This window comes from Sylvia atricapilla, chromosome 3 (assembly GCF_009819655.1).
Source record: "Sylvia atricapilla isolate bSylAtr1 chromosome 3, bSylAtr1.pri, whole genome shotgun sequence".
NCBI lineage: Eukaryota > Metazoa > Chordata > Aves > Passeriformes > Sylviidae > Sylvia > Sylvia atricapilla.
Genome location: NC_089142.1, coordinates 60838185 through 60852680, shown reverse-complemented (window position 1 = coordinate 60852680; position 14496 = coordinate 60838185). Strand labels below are relative to the sequence as shown.

Genomic DNA, 14496 nt, shown 5'->3' with positions numbered 1-14496 from the left:
CTTTGCTGGTTTGCAGTCACTAGCACTATTATACCATCCAGTTGGGATGCCTGCTTTACAGAACACACATGGATGCTTCCTCATTCCTCAGCTGGCCCGTGTGTAAGCTGGTGAAAAGCTACAGGCAGGATTTGCCTCATACTGCATTCAGCCTGTTAAAAACCAACGTGATGATTTCAAAGAAAAAGATAAAATAGTCTGGTGGATATACATAAATATTTATTATCAGTTTAACTTCATTTTACTAGAAATCTTTAAACAGTTTGGGTTTTTTTGTTTGTTTTTTTTTTCCCCCAAAATGTTGTATCTGACACAGTTGCGACTGTTTTCCTGCACTGGGAATGCAGAACTTACACTTAAGATTCCAAAACAATCTATTCAAGATAAAGAGCTTTCAACTTTAGTGCATATGGAGCTATTTAAGGATTGGTAAAAAGAACCCCCTTCCCCCTCCCAAATGAAGAGTCTGTTACAAAGAGATTTCATTACCAAAAAGTGAATATACAAATGCTAAAAAAATGCTGGCTTGAAAAAGTGATTTCAGAATTTACTGTACACATTGTAACAATTTATTATATAAGCTGCTTCTACATGCAAGCAGATCTTACATTTGGTGTAAAACATTTATACACATTCTTTACAATTTGTACATATTTAAATGGCTGTATCAAACAACGCTGCACTATGGAATTTTGGAAGCAAACAACTAAAATTGGGAGGAGAAAAGGACAAGGTTTATAAAAGGTGAACAAAACTCGTGACACTGAGAAGCATCTAGACTTAGGCTTAGTCTCGTTTGGTTTGGTTTCAGGTTATTCAGGCAGACCCAGATTTTCCTTTTAGCACAGAAAAGTAACACCGATGCAAAACAGAGTAAGGCAACTATTGAACCAGCAGACTATACCCGTCACTTAGAATGGCTTATTGGTAAAATGCCTTTTTTAGTTGTTTTTTTTAAAAACTAAAATATTTGTTTTCTAGGCACATTTTAGCAAAAACTGCATTTTGGCTTTCCTGCTTGCCTGTGGCAAGAAATGAATTACTGTACTTGGTGCCCATTGTGAAAACAGTCGGTGGTGGCTTTTTTGGTTTGATTCTGTGAAAAGCCAAGGCCTCATATGGTATTTCAGTAGTATGGAAAAGGATACTTAGTGACTTGATAAAAGATGATGATCAAAGAACAGAGGTTGTGTGATAGCTAATGATGTCATTCAGTACTTTTGTCACCTTTGAGTTTGCATTAGAAGGCAACAGAAAGTCAACCTGAACCAACAGCACACCATACTAAGACCTGAGCTTAGTTGGAATTTGGGGATGTCTACTAGTTGGGGTAAGATCTGGCAGTGTCCCCTCTGCTGAAACACTACAAACTGTCAGAGGGGAAGCTGGCCCTGTACAGCACTGAGAAACACCAGTGCCTTATGGCGTAGCATTGGGGGTGTCAAAGTGCTGGTATGGAAAACTGTTTTTCACACTTTCCTGAATGGCTCATTCCTTATTTGTACTTTGTCTTCTTACACAGTGCATAGTGAAAAAGTGAGCCTGACATAAGCTCTGAGGTGGTGCACCACAAGGACAAGATTTAGTTAGAAGGAAAAAAAAGAGAGGGAAGAATGATTTATATTTACCAGAAGTCATACTGGGAGCAGGATGCCATGGCTGCATATGGGAAGCAAAACTTAAGAACAAAGCGTTCATTCAGGAGATTATCACAAACATGTGCCAGAAACATACATGAATATAATTCCTCCTGGTTACTGAATCGCTGGAGAGCTCAACAGAATATAAATGAATATTAAGTCATTTTCTTAAGTTTGTCTGCTTTCCCACTTAAAAAAAAAAGCTACAAATGTGTCACTCTGGTGTTGATCCAGAGTTTTTGGAAGAACATCTGATAAACAAGTCTTCGTGAAATCCATGGCAACATACCAGTTTGGTAATTTAGATCCCGATAACTGACAGCATTACCTAGCTGTTTTTATTTAAATAATGACACAAATGGGAGAGCTTTCAAGACAGGAGAGCCTTATTGTATGATTTAGGCTGATAAAGTAAAATTTTAAATAATACTTTTTTTTACAACTGATTCTTGTTGGTTTGGGGCTTTTTGGAATTTCTTTTTGCAAAGGCTAACAAATTTTTATTAGCATTGCCCCCACATCAGAAAAACACTTTGGAGTTGTTGTTTATTGTTGAATACTCCTTCTTCTCTACATCACAGGAAAGCGGCTGAGTGCCTGCCTCAGCTTCTGTGCAATCTGAAAAAAAGAAACAGAAGATATTTAATATGGAATCACTTTACACTGTGCAGAAATATGATGACAGGCTAAGGAATTAGGTGTTCCCTTGTAATGAAAAACTGCAGGCATTACTGCAAGTTTTGTGTATGCAGGATTCTCAAAACATTCCATTATAAAGGCTTCTCATATATACACTTTCTGCCTTGTTAATTTGGTTAAGGCACTTTTTGCCTTGTTAACTTTCACTGCTCCAGTTGTGTTGGAGAAAGCATTGTAGGCAGAGCTGTTATTCTGCCTGTCTGTTTATCTAGCACTGCACTGCACCATAGAGCTACAGGAACAAAGCCAGATTTTCCAGGAAACCCACCTCCCTGCTGAAGTAAGGCTGAAACATCAGAACAGAGCTCCTGTGCGCTCCCCACAGTTCTCATGGTAGCTATGACCCTACATGTGAACATGTACTGGGGGAGAGAGCATTTGCACAAGAAAACTGGTGAGGCTTCAAACCAGAGGGATTGAAACAGACTGGACAAGAGGCTGAAAGAAGGTAAGGGGAAACCTAAGCCTAACCCCATCAGATGTGTTAAGGAAAGTAGGCAAAGTGACCTGATGGGGGACCTATAGTTGTCACCTACTAAAGATACCTCTGAAGCTCCACTGGCAACTTTTACATCTGTGAAGGGGCACCAGTTACTTATGAGATTACTTTTAGTGATAGAAGTCAAGTTCCAGCACATTCAAACTCAAACGTTTTACCAGCATATCATGTTAGAAAACTTGTTCATGGTTTATTTAAAAAAATCACAAGGAATACATGCATGAGAACACTGTTAAATGAGAACTACAGTGGTAGAGAGATTGCTCAGATTTAAGATATTTAATGTCACCTGAAACATTCCTGTCCCTCCTGCCCCACACTTGTACACATCAGGCTTTAAATCACAAAAGCTTCCCTTCTCACTCCCATCCTATGAGAGGAAGGTTTTGTGGAAATGTTTTATTGTTCTGTTCAGTGCAGCAGGCCTTGCTTACCGCACATTGGAGAACTAAAATTCTTTGTAACCCTAGTACAGGCATTAGGACAGGGGAAAGTCAAGCTATCAACAATATGGTTTCTGAACAGTGGTTTTTAGTTCTACTAGGTTTATTGTAATAATCATGTTCATAGGACAGTGTCTATAGGAAAATACTATTTTAACTCACTCTTTCAGTTTTCAGGATTTTTACAATTCCTTTTACAATTTTTTGTACAATTCTTCAAATATCTGCTCTGTGGGAGCATGGATTATTTCCTATAAAAGCAGCAGCACAGTCCATGCCAAGCAAACAGCGCTGAAGCCCTGTCCCTCACCGTTTCATAGAACTGTGCCTGCTGCTCCAGATAGAGACGAATGACGCTGTTGTAGTCATAGATCCGGTTACTGTGGAAGTGATTCATCTCAGCTGCAATCAGACCCGGGAGACAAATTATTTAACAGAAGCACTTATAATTGGGAACAGTTTCACTCAGTTCAAGTTAGTTACTCTGCAGCAAGCTCAGTGTCCAGACCTGCCAGCACAGTTACTGTTCTCATGCTTCCACAACCTGTTCTGCCTGCAGCACTCAAGTTATAGTGGAACTGTTTGTCAGATTGGTAGGGGTCAATTATACACCAACCTGGACACTTCCTGGACAAAGCCAGGTTCTTGTGTTACAATACTCAGGTGCACAAAGATTTGATAAAAAACACAAGCAGGATTTTCTTCTACTGAGATAATTGTTCCTTCCTGAAGGGTTTCCAATGGAATTTTGGTTAGGACATTCAGATTTCCAAGAGTATGGATATCAAGTTGTAAGCCCCAGCTGTAAAATACTTAGCTAAAAAAAAAAAAAAGATACAACTAGTAGTGTCTGACCCATTCTCGGACCCATTCCTTACTTAGGCTGTTTCAATAGATACCTGAGAAACAGTATTACTGAATCTGTAACACACCAACTTCTACATCTCTTCTCAGATCACAGCTTATGGCTGAAAGAAGTAAATATATTTTGGGATATCAGTGGAAGAAGAAGAAATATTCTACACTGTAAAAGTCATCCTAGAGGTCTCTTCCACAATTACCACACATAAAACACAATCCTCTTGTGTCACTGTGACTAAGAAGAAGGGGGTGGGGAGATATTTTGGTTGCTTTTAAAACGAATTTTTTGTGCTGCTCTGACTTCATCACATAATATATCGAGTACTCTTCGCTTTAAATCATCTAAAAATGATGCAACCCCCTCAGCAATGAGTAATCTCATTGAAGTCAGGAACAGGATGCACTTAATGGCTTGATATCCTGCAGGACTGAGCCCTGACTCCTCACTTCCCCCATTTTTCTAGTGTGGTGTGCTGTACCTTATATTTACAACACCTCTAACCTAAAGAGGAAAAAGTTCATTCAAAAAACATCCAGAAAAGACCTTATCTAAAAGGACATGAATCTCAGCTGGGAAATGGATTATGTCTGACTAAACTAAAACTCAGAAAAACACTTCTGCTCATAATGACCTGCTTCTTGCACCAGGGTCCATGCTTTTGATTTGAGACATTACCAATTCCAAATCAAAGAATCAGCCTGGGGTAGTTGTTCTGGGTTTTTTTAATTGAATTTTTAAAATACGTGTCTTTTGCAGCAGTGACACAAGATTTAAAAAGAAAAAAGGGGAAGGCAAAATAACTGCAATTTAAAAAAAATCTAAGCAGGTCACAAAAAAGCCTCCACAAACAACCCATGGATGGCCAGATTTTATTCCTGGCAGCAGCAGATTTTCTTTAAAAGTACACTGCTTAACAGAAGTCCTTCAGAGGTCTACAACACTGCCATTTAGCTCAAAATTTGGTTTACCTTGTAGTGCATAAGCCATGGTGCTCACACGTTTCACCATGTTCTGTTTGTCTTGTGGCGTTATTTTACTGGTTGCAACTAACTTGTCACTTTCCTTCACTCTTTCTATTGCTCCCTGTAGAAACCAAATGCAGAAAGGTTAAAAGAGTACTCAACTTAGGGGTCTTATCTAAAATGCCACTAGCTACATTTTGAGTTTTCATTCAGTAAACATATATACACAAAATGATTGATTCTGCCTTCTCATATTTTCATCCAAAGTTTGTTATTTCACTTTATTTCTTCCAGGAGTCCTTGGAAAAAGTGACTTCAAACACAAGCATGATCAGAGTCATCAGCAAGTTGAGTTGGATATAGGCAGTAATACACAATGATATATATATACTAAAAGGACAAATGGACCAAGTTTCAAATTGCAGATGACCAACATAACTGACATCCAAAAGCCCGCAGAATCTTATTTGCACATTTTACAAGATGAGGCAACATAAAATTGTTTTTCAAGGGACTACAACTCATTGCAGTGTATAGCCACTGATTCAGGAAAATCCTTGAGTCACATAAACAACAAGCATAAAAAGATATGCCTCCCCTACACAATGTATTTGTGTCAAACAACATGCAACAGAATCTATTTACATGTCTCTTGACAGTGGGCTTATGTTTCAAGTTTTAAAAACATTTTTTCTTCTTTCATGGTATTTTCCCCCAATGATTCTGTGGGATGAGGGACTGTAAGTGTCCTGAAGACAGAACACACAAATCTGATATGCTTTTATCTTTGTTACTCTCAGAAGTATGTTCTTATGTCACTGTTCTATACATTTAACTTCAAGTGATCAAAAAACCACAACCCCAGATACTTGTGCACTTGTTTTAATACTTCACAATATTTAGTTTCCTGAAATACATTGCAGCAGACACATGATCATAAGGAAAACTCTATGACCAAAAAAAAAAAAAAAGGCAGCATATCCAAAACCATATACCATGGGTTTTGTGTTACAAAGTGTTTGGGTTTTGTTGCTGGTGTATTTTCTTTGTTTTTTCTTACCCCCAGAAATATTAGAGCTTACACACAGTGCATGATTATTTCTCACATATCAGCAAGCTGGCCATGCAAGTGTACACAAGTCTTCCTACAATACTTGTATGGTTTTATTATTAACTATCGCACAAGGCTCAAATGTTATGAATCTACACTACTGCTATTCACTCCACTAGGACATAAAGTCAACCTGAAGAAAATCATGAACTTCCTACTGCTCTGCTATAGCAGAAAGTTGTGATATTCTTGAGAGGAATTCTAGCTTTTCTTCCGTCTACTTTTTATTTCAAAACTCAACACAGCAGTTTCACAGAAACTTCCAGTGTTTCAGCAGCAAGGGCCAGGCTGCTGCACAAATGCAGGGTACCATACCACCACTTTTGCTGCCGTCCCCAGTGCCCAGCTCTTAAAAAGAAAGGCTCTTCACATACCTTGTGAGCTGCTATGATGTCAGGGAAGCAACCAAGAAATCCCTTATATTCATGATTTGTTTCCATCAAAAAGTGAAGATCTTTCTTTGGCTAACAAACAAAGCATAAGTGTTAGTCAAAGTATCTGCGGCAAATTAACATCACAGAAAAGAAACTATGATGCCAAGAAAGGGCAAAGGGGAAAAAGAGAAAGGAACAATTGAAAAAACCCAAACCAAAATATTGTTTATGCAAGTTTTTCATATGAGGGAAGACTTTTTGAAAAAATATAAGCTTTTTAGAGCAAGGCACTGTGCATCATTGTGCAGATGCCTCTGTTCTTTGTTTCGTTTAACACTAGCTCATGAAGTGAGAGGTTTTGCCTTAAGTTTTCACCCAAGAAGAGTTTCCAGTACAGTCTCTCATCATATACAAGTATGTACATGCATAGGTGCATCTCCTTAGTTGTCAGTGTGGAAAGATGTTTTAAGAACTTTCAGACTCAACCTTGAAATAAAAAGGATCTGCTTTTGGAGACTTTAAGCATAAATATGCTAAAAAGCATAAATAAGCATAAAAATGCTAAATATCAGTGTTCAATACCAATTCAATACCAATCAAGGTTTATTTAAGCCACATTTTTCTGAAGCAGGCAACTGCATGTCAAGGCAGTGGAACAGGTTTGATACACAGGTATTCCCCCATATGGAGCAACAGCAAAATCTGGATCCTGTAGACACTTGGGGAATGTAGAGGGAAGGCAGAAACTCTGTCCTTGACTAAATATAATTCTTTTGTATCAGTAATGGAGACAGTTCACAGACATCAGAAAATGAGCCCGTTTAAAAAGCAAACAGTCATTTTAGTATTTTATAAACCAGAACATGGGCTTTCTGACCAACAGAAATGCCCTCTCATGACACTCCCCCTGAGCTGACACAGTGTAGAAAAGAAGATGAAAATGCATTTAAAATTGTTAATAGCAATTTCATTCAACTGGTCTATAGCAGTAGCAGCTATATTTTAATCAAAGAGGAAAAAAAGAAAAGTCAGAAGTAATCCAAATAAGTGATATGTTTGTACACACTGTGCCATTGCATTCGTAATGGTCCTACCTGATCTGCTACAAGACTGGCAATTTCTTCATAAGTTTTCCCTGCTTCTGTTATTGCTCCATTGAGATCAGATTCTCCTAGAAGCAAACATCAGTGTTCAAATTACAGTAAGTCAATTGAAACAAGAAACTTGCCAAGATTCAAGGCAAATTTATAAAATAGCCTATTTTCAATAATAAATGCCTAGCCATCCTTTTATAACCAGCAGAAATAAATAATTTAAAAAAAATTAAAGGAGGAAAACGGAAGGTTCTGTAGAAAATTAATGTTCTACCACAGTATTAGCACTACTTACTTGCACATTTAATAATTTTATGTAGTTTAAATACACAGGTATTCCTCCACATGGGGCAACAGGAAGTCTACCAAGATGGGAAGGAAGGAAGAATGAAGAGGGTTACAAAAGGCAGACTGGCAAAGCTGATGTGCTATTAGCCCTGAGCTCTCTGACAGTCCTGGACCACAACTGTTCAAAGGTCAGAGAAGCAAAAGGAGGCTCAAGTCCCTTTTTTCCTTGATAGCAAGACTTCTGATCCTTTAGGGAATTATTAGATAATATTTTCAAGCTCTGTAAAATTCACTGGTTTTCAGAGTGAGTTTCTAACTTTCATCCTCATATGAAACAGATCAAAGGGCCCTACAATCTACACTTTACAATACAGACATCACCATAAATCCTAAGCTAGACAACATCACAAGCACTCATAACACTGTATTACTAACAGGACAGGCTACGTGGGACAAAGATGGAAACAAGCCTTACATTCTTGTATGTTTCATGCCACTTCACCTTCCCATCCATGTTAGCTTGTCCAAAGCACGTAGTCAACAGTACAGAAAGCAAATTGAGGTAGACAGCAGAAAGGCAAAGCTATAGTTTGCAGATATCAAACTTTAGTTTAAGAAAAAAAAAATTTCTTATGCTTTCATCATGTCGTGATATTAGGCAGTGGTTAGTCTTTTATGAACTTTTTGATTTTATTCTATAGATATTAATCAGTGACTTAACTGAAAAGTACCGTAGATTTCATTAATGATTAATCTGAACAACGAAGTACCTTGTTTTACTACAACATATGGTCTAATCTACATTAGAGATTTATTACATAGGATTCCTTCATTTTAGCATGTCCTAAAGGAAACTAGGTAACGACTGAATGTAGCTTCAGTTCCATCAATTGATTCCTACTTTCCATTAGACTGGTTTCATAAAGTGAAAAAGCTGTGAGGCAAGGTCCTAAGAACTAGTAAGTCCAGTAACACCAACACTGCTAAACAAATCATTATTTTTCTTCTATTTGGGCCTGTTAGAATAAAATTAAAATAAAATCAACACTAATTCCCATTTTGAGACTCAAGAGGTACACAATTCATAAGATATCTTCAACTTTTTGTGAAACAATAAAAAATGGAGAGTGATCAATTTTATTATTTTATGCTTGAGTATTTTCAGTACTTCAGAATTCTTTTATCTGCTCAGAAGTATCCTTGAAGTAACTGCTGCTTAGGCAACTGACTCCTAGATTTTGGAATAAAAAATGGGGTGGCTTCAGAGTCAGAAGCCAGGTTGGTCTAGATGTTGCCATTCATTTTATAATGCCATAAAAGATGGTAAATTTCCCTATCTGGGAACAAATCTGGGGAAGGAAAGAAGAAAAAAAAAAAAAAAAAGGAAGAGTATGTATAATATGTATAATGTATATTTAAGTTGACTAAGTACAACAAAATCCCTCCTTTCTGTGCCAAGCTCACTCAAGGAACCTTCATAGAGCTTCAAAGGATCTAGACAAACCCTCCCAACACCAATCATTTTTTATTCTCAGCTTCTGAACCAATGCAAAGCTGGGAATTGCCTCAACTCAGTCTGTGAAAGCTGAGTTGGGTCCCAGTGCAAGAATACATCAGGATGTCAGGGGTTCTTTAATCAATGAAACAGCAGAAAGCCCCAAATGTTGCTAACATTTATAACAAAATTATGTTAGTGTTCAGTACAAATATCCCCAGAAGAAACAGAGGGGGCCTAAAAGCAGTGACTGAAGGTAGCTACAAAAACAGCAGTTAAAATGGCCAGTAATATTCCACAGATATTTCAACCCAACCACAAGGAGAAACAGATATTTTCATTGATTTACAGGCTGCATATTGTCACAAGGAGATGAAGAAAGATGTAAAACTACAGAGCATCTCTTAGCAGTTCAACTACTTTGTAAATGCCAGTGATAATAATTTCAGAAGGAATACACCAGACGTATTGGGGGAACTAACACTCCAAGTCTTGACTGGGGCAGACAAATTTTTTGCCAGAAAGAATTTTTGTTTTCTTTTCTTTCAAAGTATATTTTAATATAATTCAGTAGGAAAAACCACAAAGTTTGATGTACTAGCAGCAAATACTTGTAGCAAAGCTTTTCTTGATAAGTTCACCTCAAACTGATGCGTTCAGCACACAAGCAGCTTGTAAAGCAGGATTTGCCTGTTGCTAGCTGACAGGATAGTGAAACTTGCATATAACTGCCTAACAGAATTCCTGATGGGTGATGTATGATTAGGAGATCTTATCATGGTTGAATGGCATACCAGTCATTCACATTTTCTTAATATAGGATAAAGACTCTTCCAGATTTGGTGCCGCGAAAGAGAAGCCATGCTATTTAAGGCTGTGTTAACCTTAGAGTATCCTATGATCCAGTAACAGGCTGCAAGACACTTCCAGGCATGTTCTGGTACTGTCCAATATGCATTTTTGGACCAGAATCATGCTCGCACAGTGCTCATGAGCCCACAGGCAAGTTAAATCAGAACCCTTTAAAGGTACCCTTGCCTCTGCAAATACTGGGAACAGATCCCTAACACACACTGGGGCTGGCAAAGAATAGATAAGGCTCATTCTGTAGACAAAAAGAGCTAGAGTGAGTCAGATTAAAAAATGTATCTTGCCTGGTACAGTCTTAAATATTTTAGGCTAGAAATTAGAAGAGAAGGCAGTAAGCATGACCACACATTAGGCTTTGCAGAGCAAGCAGGCATCACTGATGAACATGCAGTGTTCATCACTGATGAACATCCTATCCTAACTATGCAAATGAACCAACTAACAATAAATGCAGTATGTCAGAAGTCAGCTACCAGTAGCTAGAAATGTTTGTCATCAAATCAGTCATTGCAATCTTCAGTGGCCTGTATGCTTAAACTTTCAGAACATTCATATTACAAAAAATCCAAAACACCAACCCAATCAAAACAAAAAAATGAGGATGAAGAGATTCAGCTCCCAACAGAAACTGAACTGAGCGTCCTTAAGCATGGCTGAATGAGCCATTCATCTTTACTGACAGTCCAGAAAAATCATACATCATACTCAGTCTAGCTACTAGTTCTTCATTGAAGCAATGTGTCCTCTTTTAAATACTGAGCTCCAGGGAGCTGTTCCCTATCAGTTTAAATCCAGGTGGCTTACGTCTCTTGCAGAGAGTCTGCTTAATCCATAGATTGCACCTGATGGAATGATCAAGTGAATCCATACATTAGCAGCAGGCAGGACAGAGTGAGAGAAGCAGTGCTGGAGCCATTTAAAGCCACATCTGCATCATACTAGCTCTCTCCTGGCAACTCAAAAAGCAAATAATCCCATATATTACTAATTTGGAAATAATACAATGGTACAAGTTATTGAAAAGAGCAAAATATATGGAATCAAGGCAAAGGCATCTGTAGGAAGGGCATTTTTCTCAACAAGATACAGGTGCGACCAGCTATGACTGGGCAAGGAGCAAAGACATATGCTTGCCTTGTTCCCAAACTATTATGGGATCTATTTTTTTCATCCCATTCAAAAACGCTGGAAATCAAATCGAAGCTTTCCTTTCTAAGGCTGATTTGCAATTTTGTATACTAGCTCTATGACATACTGTTTTCCCTTTACCCAGGCAAAAGAATGTGCTAGAGCCCAAGCAATTTTCAGTCCTTTCTCAAGACTTCTTTATCCAGGCAGGATTTACAGTTTTCTAACCCATGCTAAGAATATATAACCATGCAAATCCCCTACTTCATTCTCACATCCAAAAGTGACTTTTTAGGGAATACGCTATGCTCAATTCTAACTAAGCAGTCATCCTGCTGAAGTATAGGACACAGCATACAAAAAACTATGGGGGCAACGGCTATTTCCAATACTGCCAGCAGCAGACAATCTGTGGTTCAGAACCTAACATGACAGGCTCTTTTTAGGGCTCTTGAAGGAGAAGCAAAGGTGAAGGACAAGAAAATGGTACAGTATCCAAGCCCCCAGCCCACTTAATGGATTGCAGAACACTGTAGTAATTTTTCCATCATGGTGTGGAGTTGTTATATCATGAAGTCGCACAATAGTCCCGTGACAGCTATTTTCAAGGCTGCATTTCTCTCCTTTCCCCTTGATATCACGAAAATGCTACAGCATGTTTGGACAGTCAGGTCAGCAACCAGATTCTATATTAAGAGATCAAACTAAACTTTTCCACCACCACTAACCACAAGATTATACAGTGAGAGAAGACAAGATTGCAGACTAGAACATAAAAACCACATAACATACACAGAAGAAAGGTTTTAGTATTTTTCCAGAACCATGTTTGACACCTAAACCTCAAAGAGGAAAGCATTAAGATTTTCAGAAAAAAGAAAAAAAGAAAAGAAAAAAAAAAAAAAGAAAGAAAGTAGCATGATGTAATTAAAATACTTCTTTTTAAGCAAAGTACAAATGAAGCTATAGAAGTACCTTGGTATCCACTAGTGCTGAAGACCAGTGCCAGGCTCTGCAATGCTTTTCCTATCTTCTGGTATTCCTTGGGTAGTGCTGAAAGTGGGAAAAGGATGAGGAAAAGAGGGGAAACAAAAGCAAAAAAAACCAACAAGGGTAAGTGAGACTGAATCTGCAGCATTTCCAAAACGTGACGAAGTAGATGTCAAAAACAACTAGGTTTTACATTTTCTCTAATGACACCTTTATAATTATATTCTTTACCCCCTCCCCTGCTACACATGATCCAAAACTGGACAAAGCAATTGCAGTCTGGATTCTTGAAAGGTACAAACAGTTGGGGAAATAGTGTGTGTGAATCCTATTAAAAAAAATTAAATCTCATTGCATTTCTAGCTCAGTCCTTCTATGCATACAGTGAGATTTTTTTCCCCTCCTCCTCATGGGAGAAGGAAGAGGGGAAAGTGCTGCAGTGTGATATGGAGAATAGGTCTCATTAATATTTTAAGATAGGAGATTATTATACAGACACATAACACCTAAACTCTCCTCAAATCATGTATTTTATATTTAAAGGCATTAGAAACCAAGATATCTAGGTATAAAAATTATACAAGTATCTGAATAACAAAATCAGGTTTTATAATCTATTTATTGAACATGCATGCATAAATTGCTTCATCACAATTAAATCAATCAGCTGTGATTTATGAGTGCATTCATTATTAACACTTTGAACAGCACCACTCCAGAGGCCTAAAAAGCAATCTGAAAAGCAAAAGCAATTTTTTATATGCTGTCTATGCTAGCAGAAAAAACCCCAAGTAGATATGGGTTTTGTTATCAAATATTTGTACTCAGAGGGTACACTGCCCAGGCAAATAGAAGGCGTTTAGCTGCTCTAGCATCCCACAGAATCTGATTTTTACAGAAGAACCCCTTTGTGTGGTATAAAACACCACCATAAAACCCCCAAATCAACCCCCCATCCCAACTGCCTAATTTTATTGATTATCTTTGATCAAGCTCTTCTCCAGAAGTCAGACTATTTATGATAACTGCTATATCTGACACAACAAGTACAATTTAGCGTAGTAGAATTCTGTTATCAGTTATTACACTGATACTGAATCTCCAGTGGAAACTTTAGTGAAGAATCTTTGGTTTCTTTTCACATGTATTTAAGAAGTTTCCACTGTCAGTCATTTCAAATCTCACTGAATGGAAGGCTTGTAACTATTGCTCAGGAAGTGCCAAAAATACTTCTGTTTAAGAGTCAAGTCTAGAGCATACAGGAAACTTAAAACCTAAGAGACTACTAACATTTCGCATGTTCCATTTTACCAGTCTCTTTTTTTGTATTCAGTATGAATGTCTAGAAAATGAAAAGTTAAAATTTTTGACACAATCTCAACTGTATTGCTGCATCTATGCTAACTAATTAATAGTTGTAGGCATTAGAAGAGTCATTCAGTATCTAAAGCACTAGTGGTTTTAGTTTAGGAAGACTTTAGCTGTTAAAAAAGTACTGAATTTCTACTGTAAGCAGAAGTCACAGCCAGCCCTTGGTTTGATCATTCCTTTGCAGTGCTGGTTTTCTAGTCTCATCTGAGAAACGTTATTCCTTCCCCTGTTCTCTACTTTCCCCTCAGTATAATTTGCTAGTGAAGCAAGGTCTGTACCATGTTAGAGCTCTGTCATGTGTTAGACTATTTTTGACCAGCAGGAGGGTCAGTGGTGTGTAGAAGGAAACTCTTTCATTCAAAGTTGGGAAATGTAAATAATTTAAAGTTAACATCCTACAAATCCTGAAGTCTAATGTAATCACTTCCATGAGAGATGGACCTTCTGCACTTCCCATTCTCTCTGGTCAGTCCCAAATATTCAGCTGTAGTGTTAGATTAGTGAGAGGCAAAAACATAACTCAGGAGATATACTTCAAGTTCCGGGAACAATGTTTTGGGTTTGGTTTCTTGGGGGGATTTTTTCTGTGGAAGTTAAAAGGAGAGTAAAAAAAATTAAGGCGATTCAAGGAGATTTATGTGATAGGTTTTTGGTTGCCAGACACTACAGC

The 14496-nt window shown here is 37.8% G+C and overlaps 1 protein-coding gene across 2 annotated transcripts in view; it reads right to left on the bottom strand.

Moving 5' to 3' along the window:
- Positions 1-202: 202 nt before the first annotated feature.
- The window catches only part of SNX9 (sorting nexin 9), a 61619-nt gene continuing 47325 nt past the window's right edge, over positions 203-14496 (bottom strand). For both annotated transcript variants that reach the window (XM_066315529.1, XM_066315530.1), the window contains exons 13-18: positions 12441-12518; positions 7685-7761; positions 6591-6680; positions 5112-5226; positions 3592-3683; positions 203-2258 (exon numbers count right to left, since the gene is read on the bottom strand). In XM_066315529.1, the coding sequence (XP_066171626.1) occupies positions 2211-2258; positions 3592-3683; positions 5112-5226; positions 6591-6680; positions 7685-7761; positions 12441-12518 (500 nt within the window). In that variant the 3' untranslated portion in view covers positions 203-2210. The remainder of the gene's footprint in view (positions 2259-3591; positions 3684-5111; positions 5227-6590; positions 6681-7684; positions 7762-12440; positions 12519-14496) is intronic.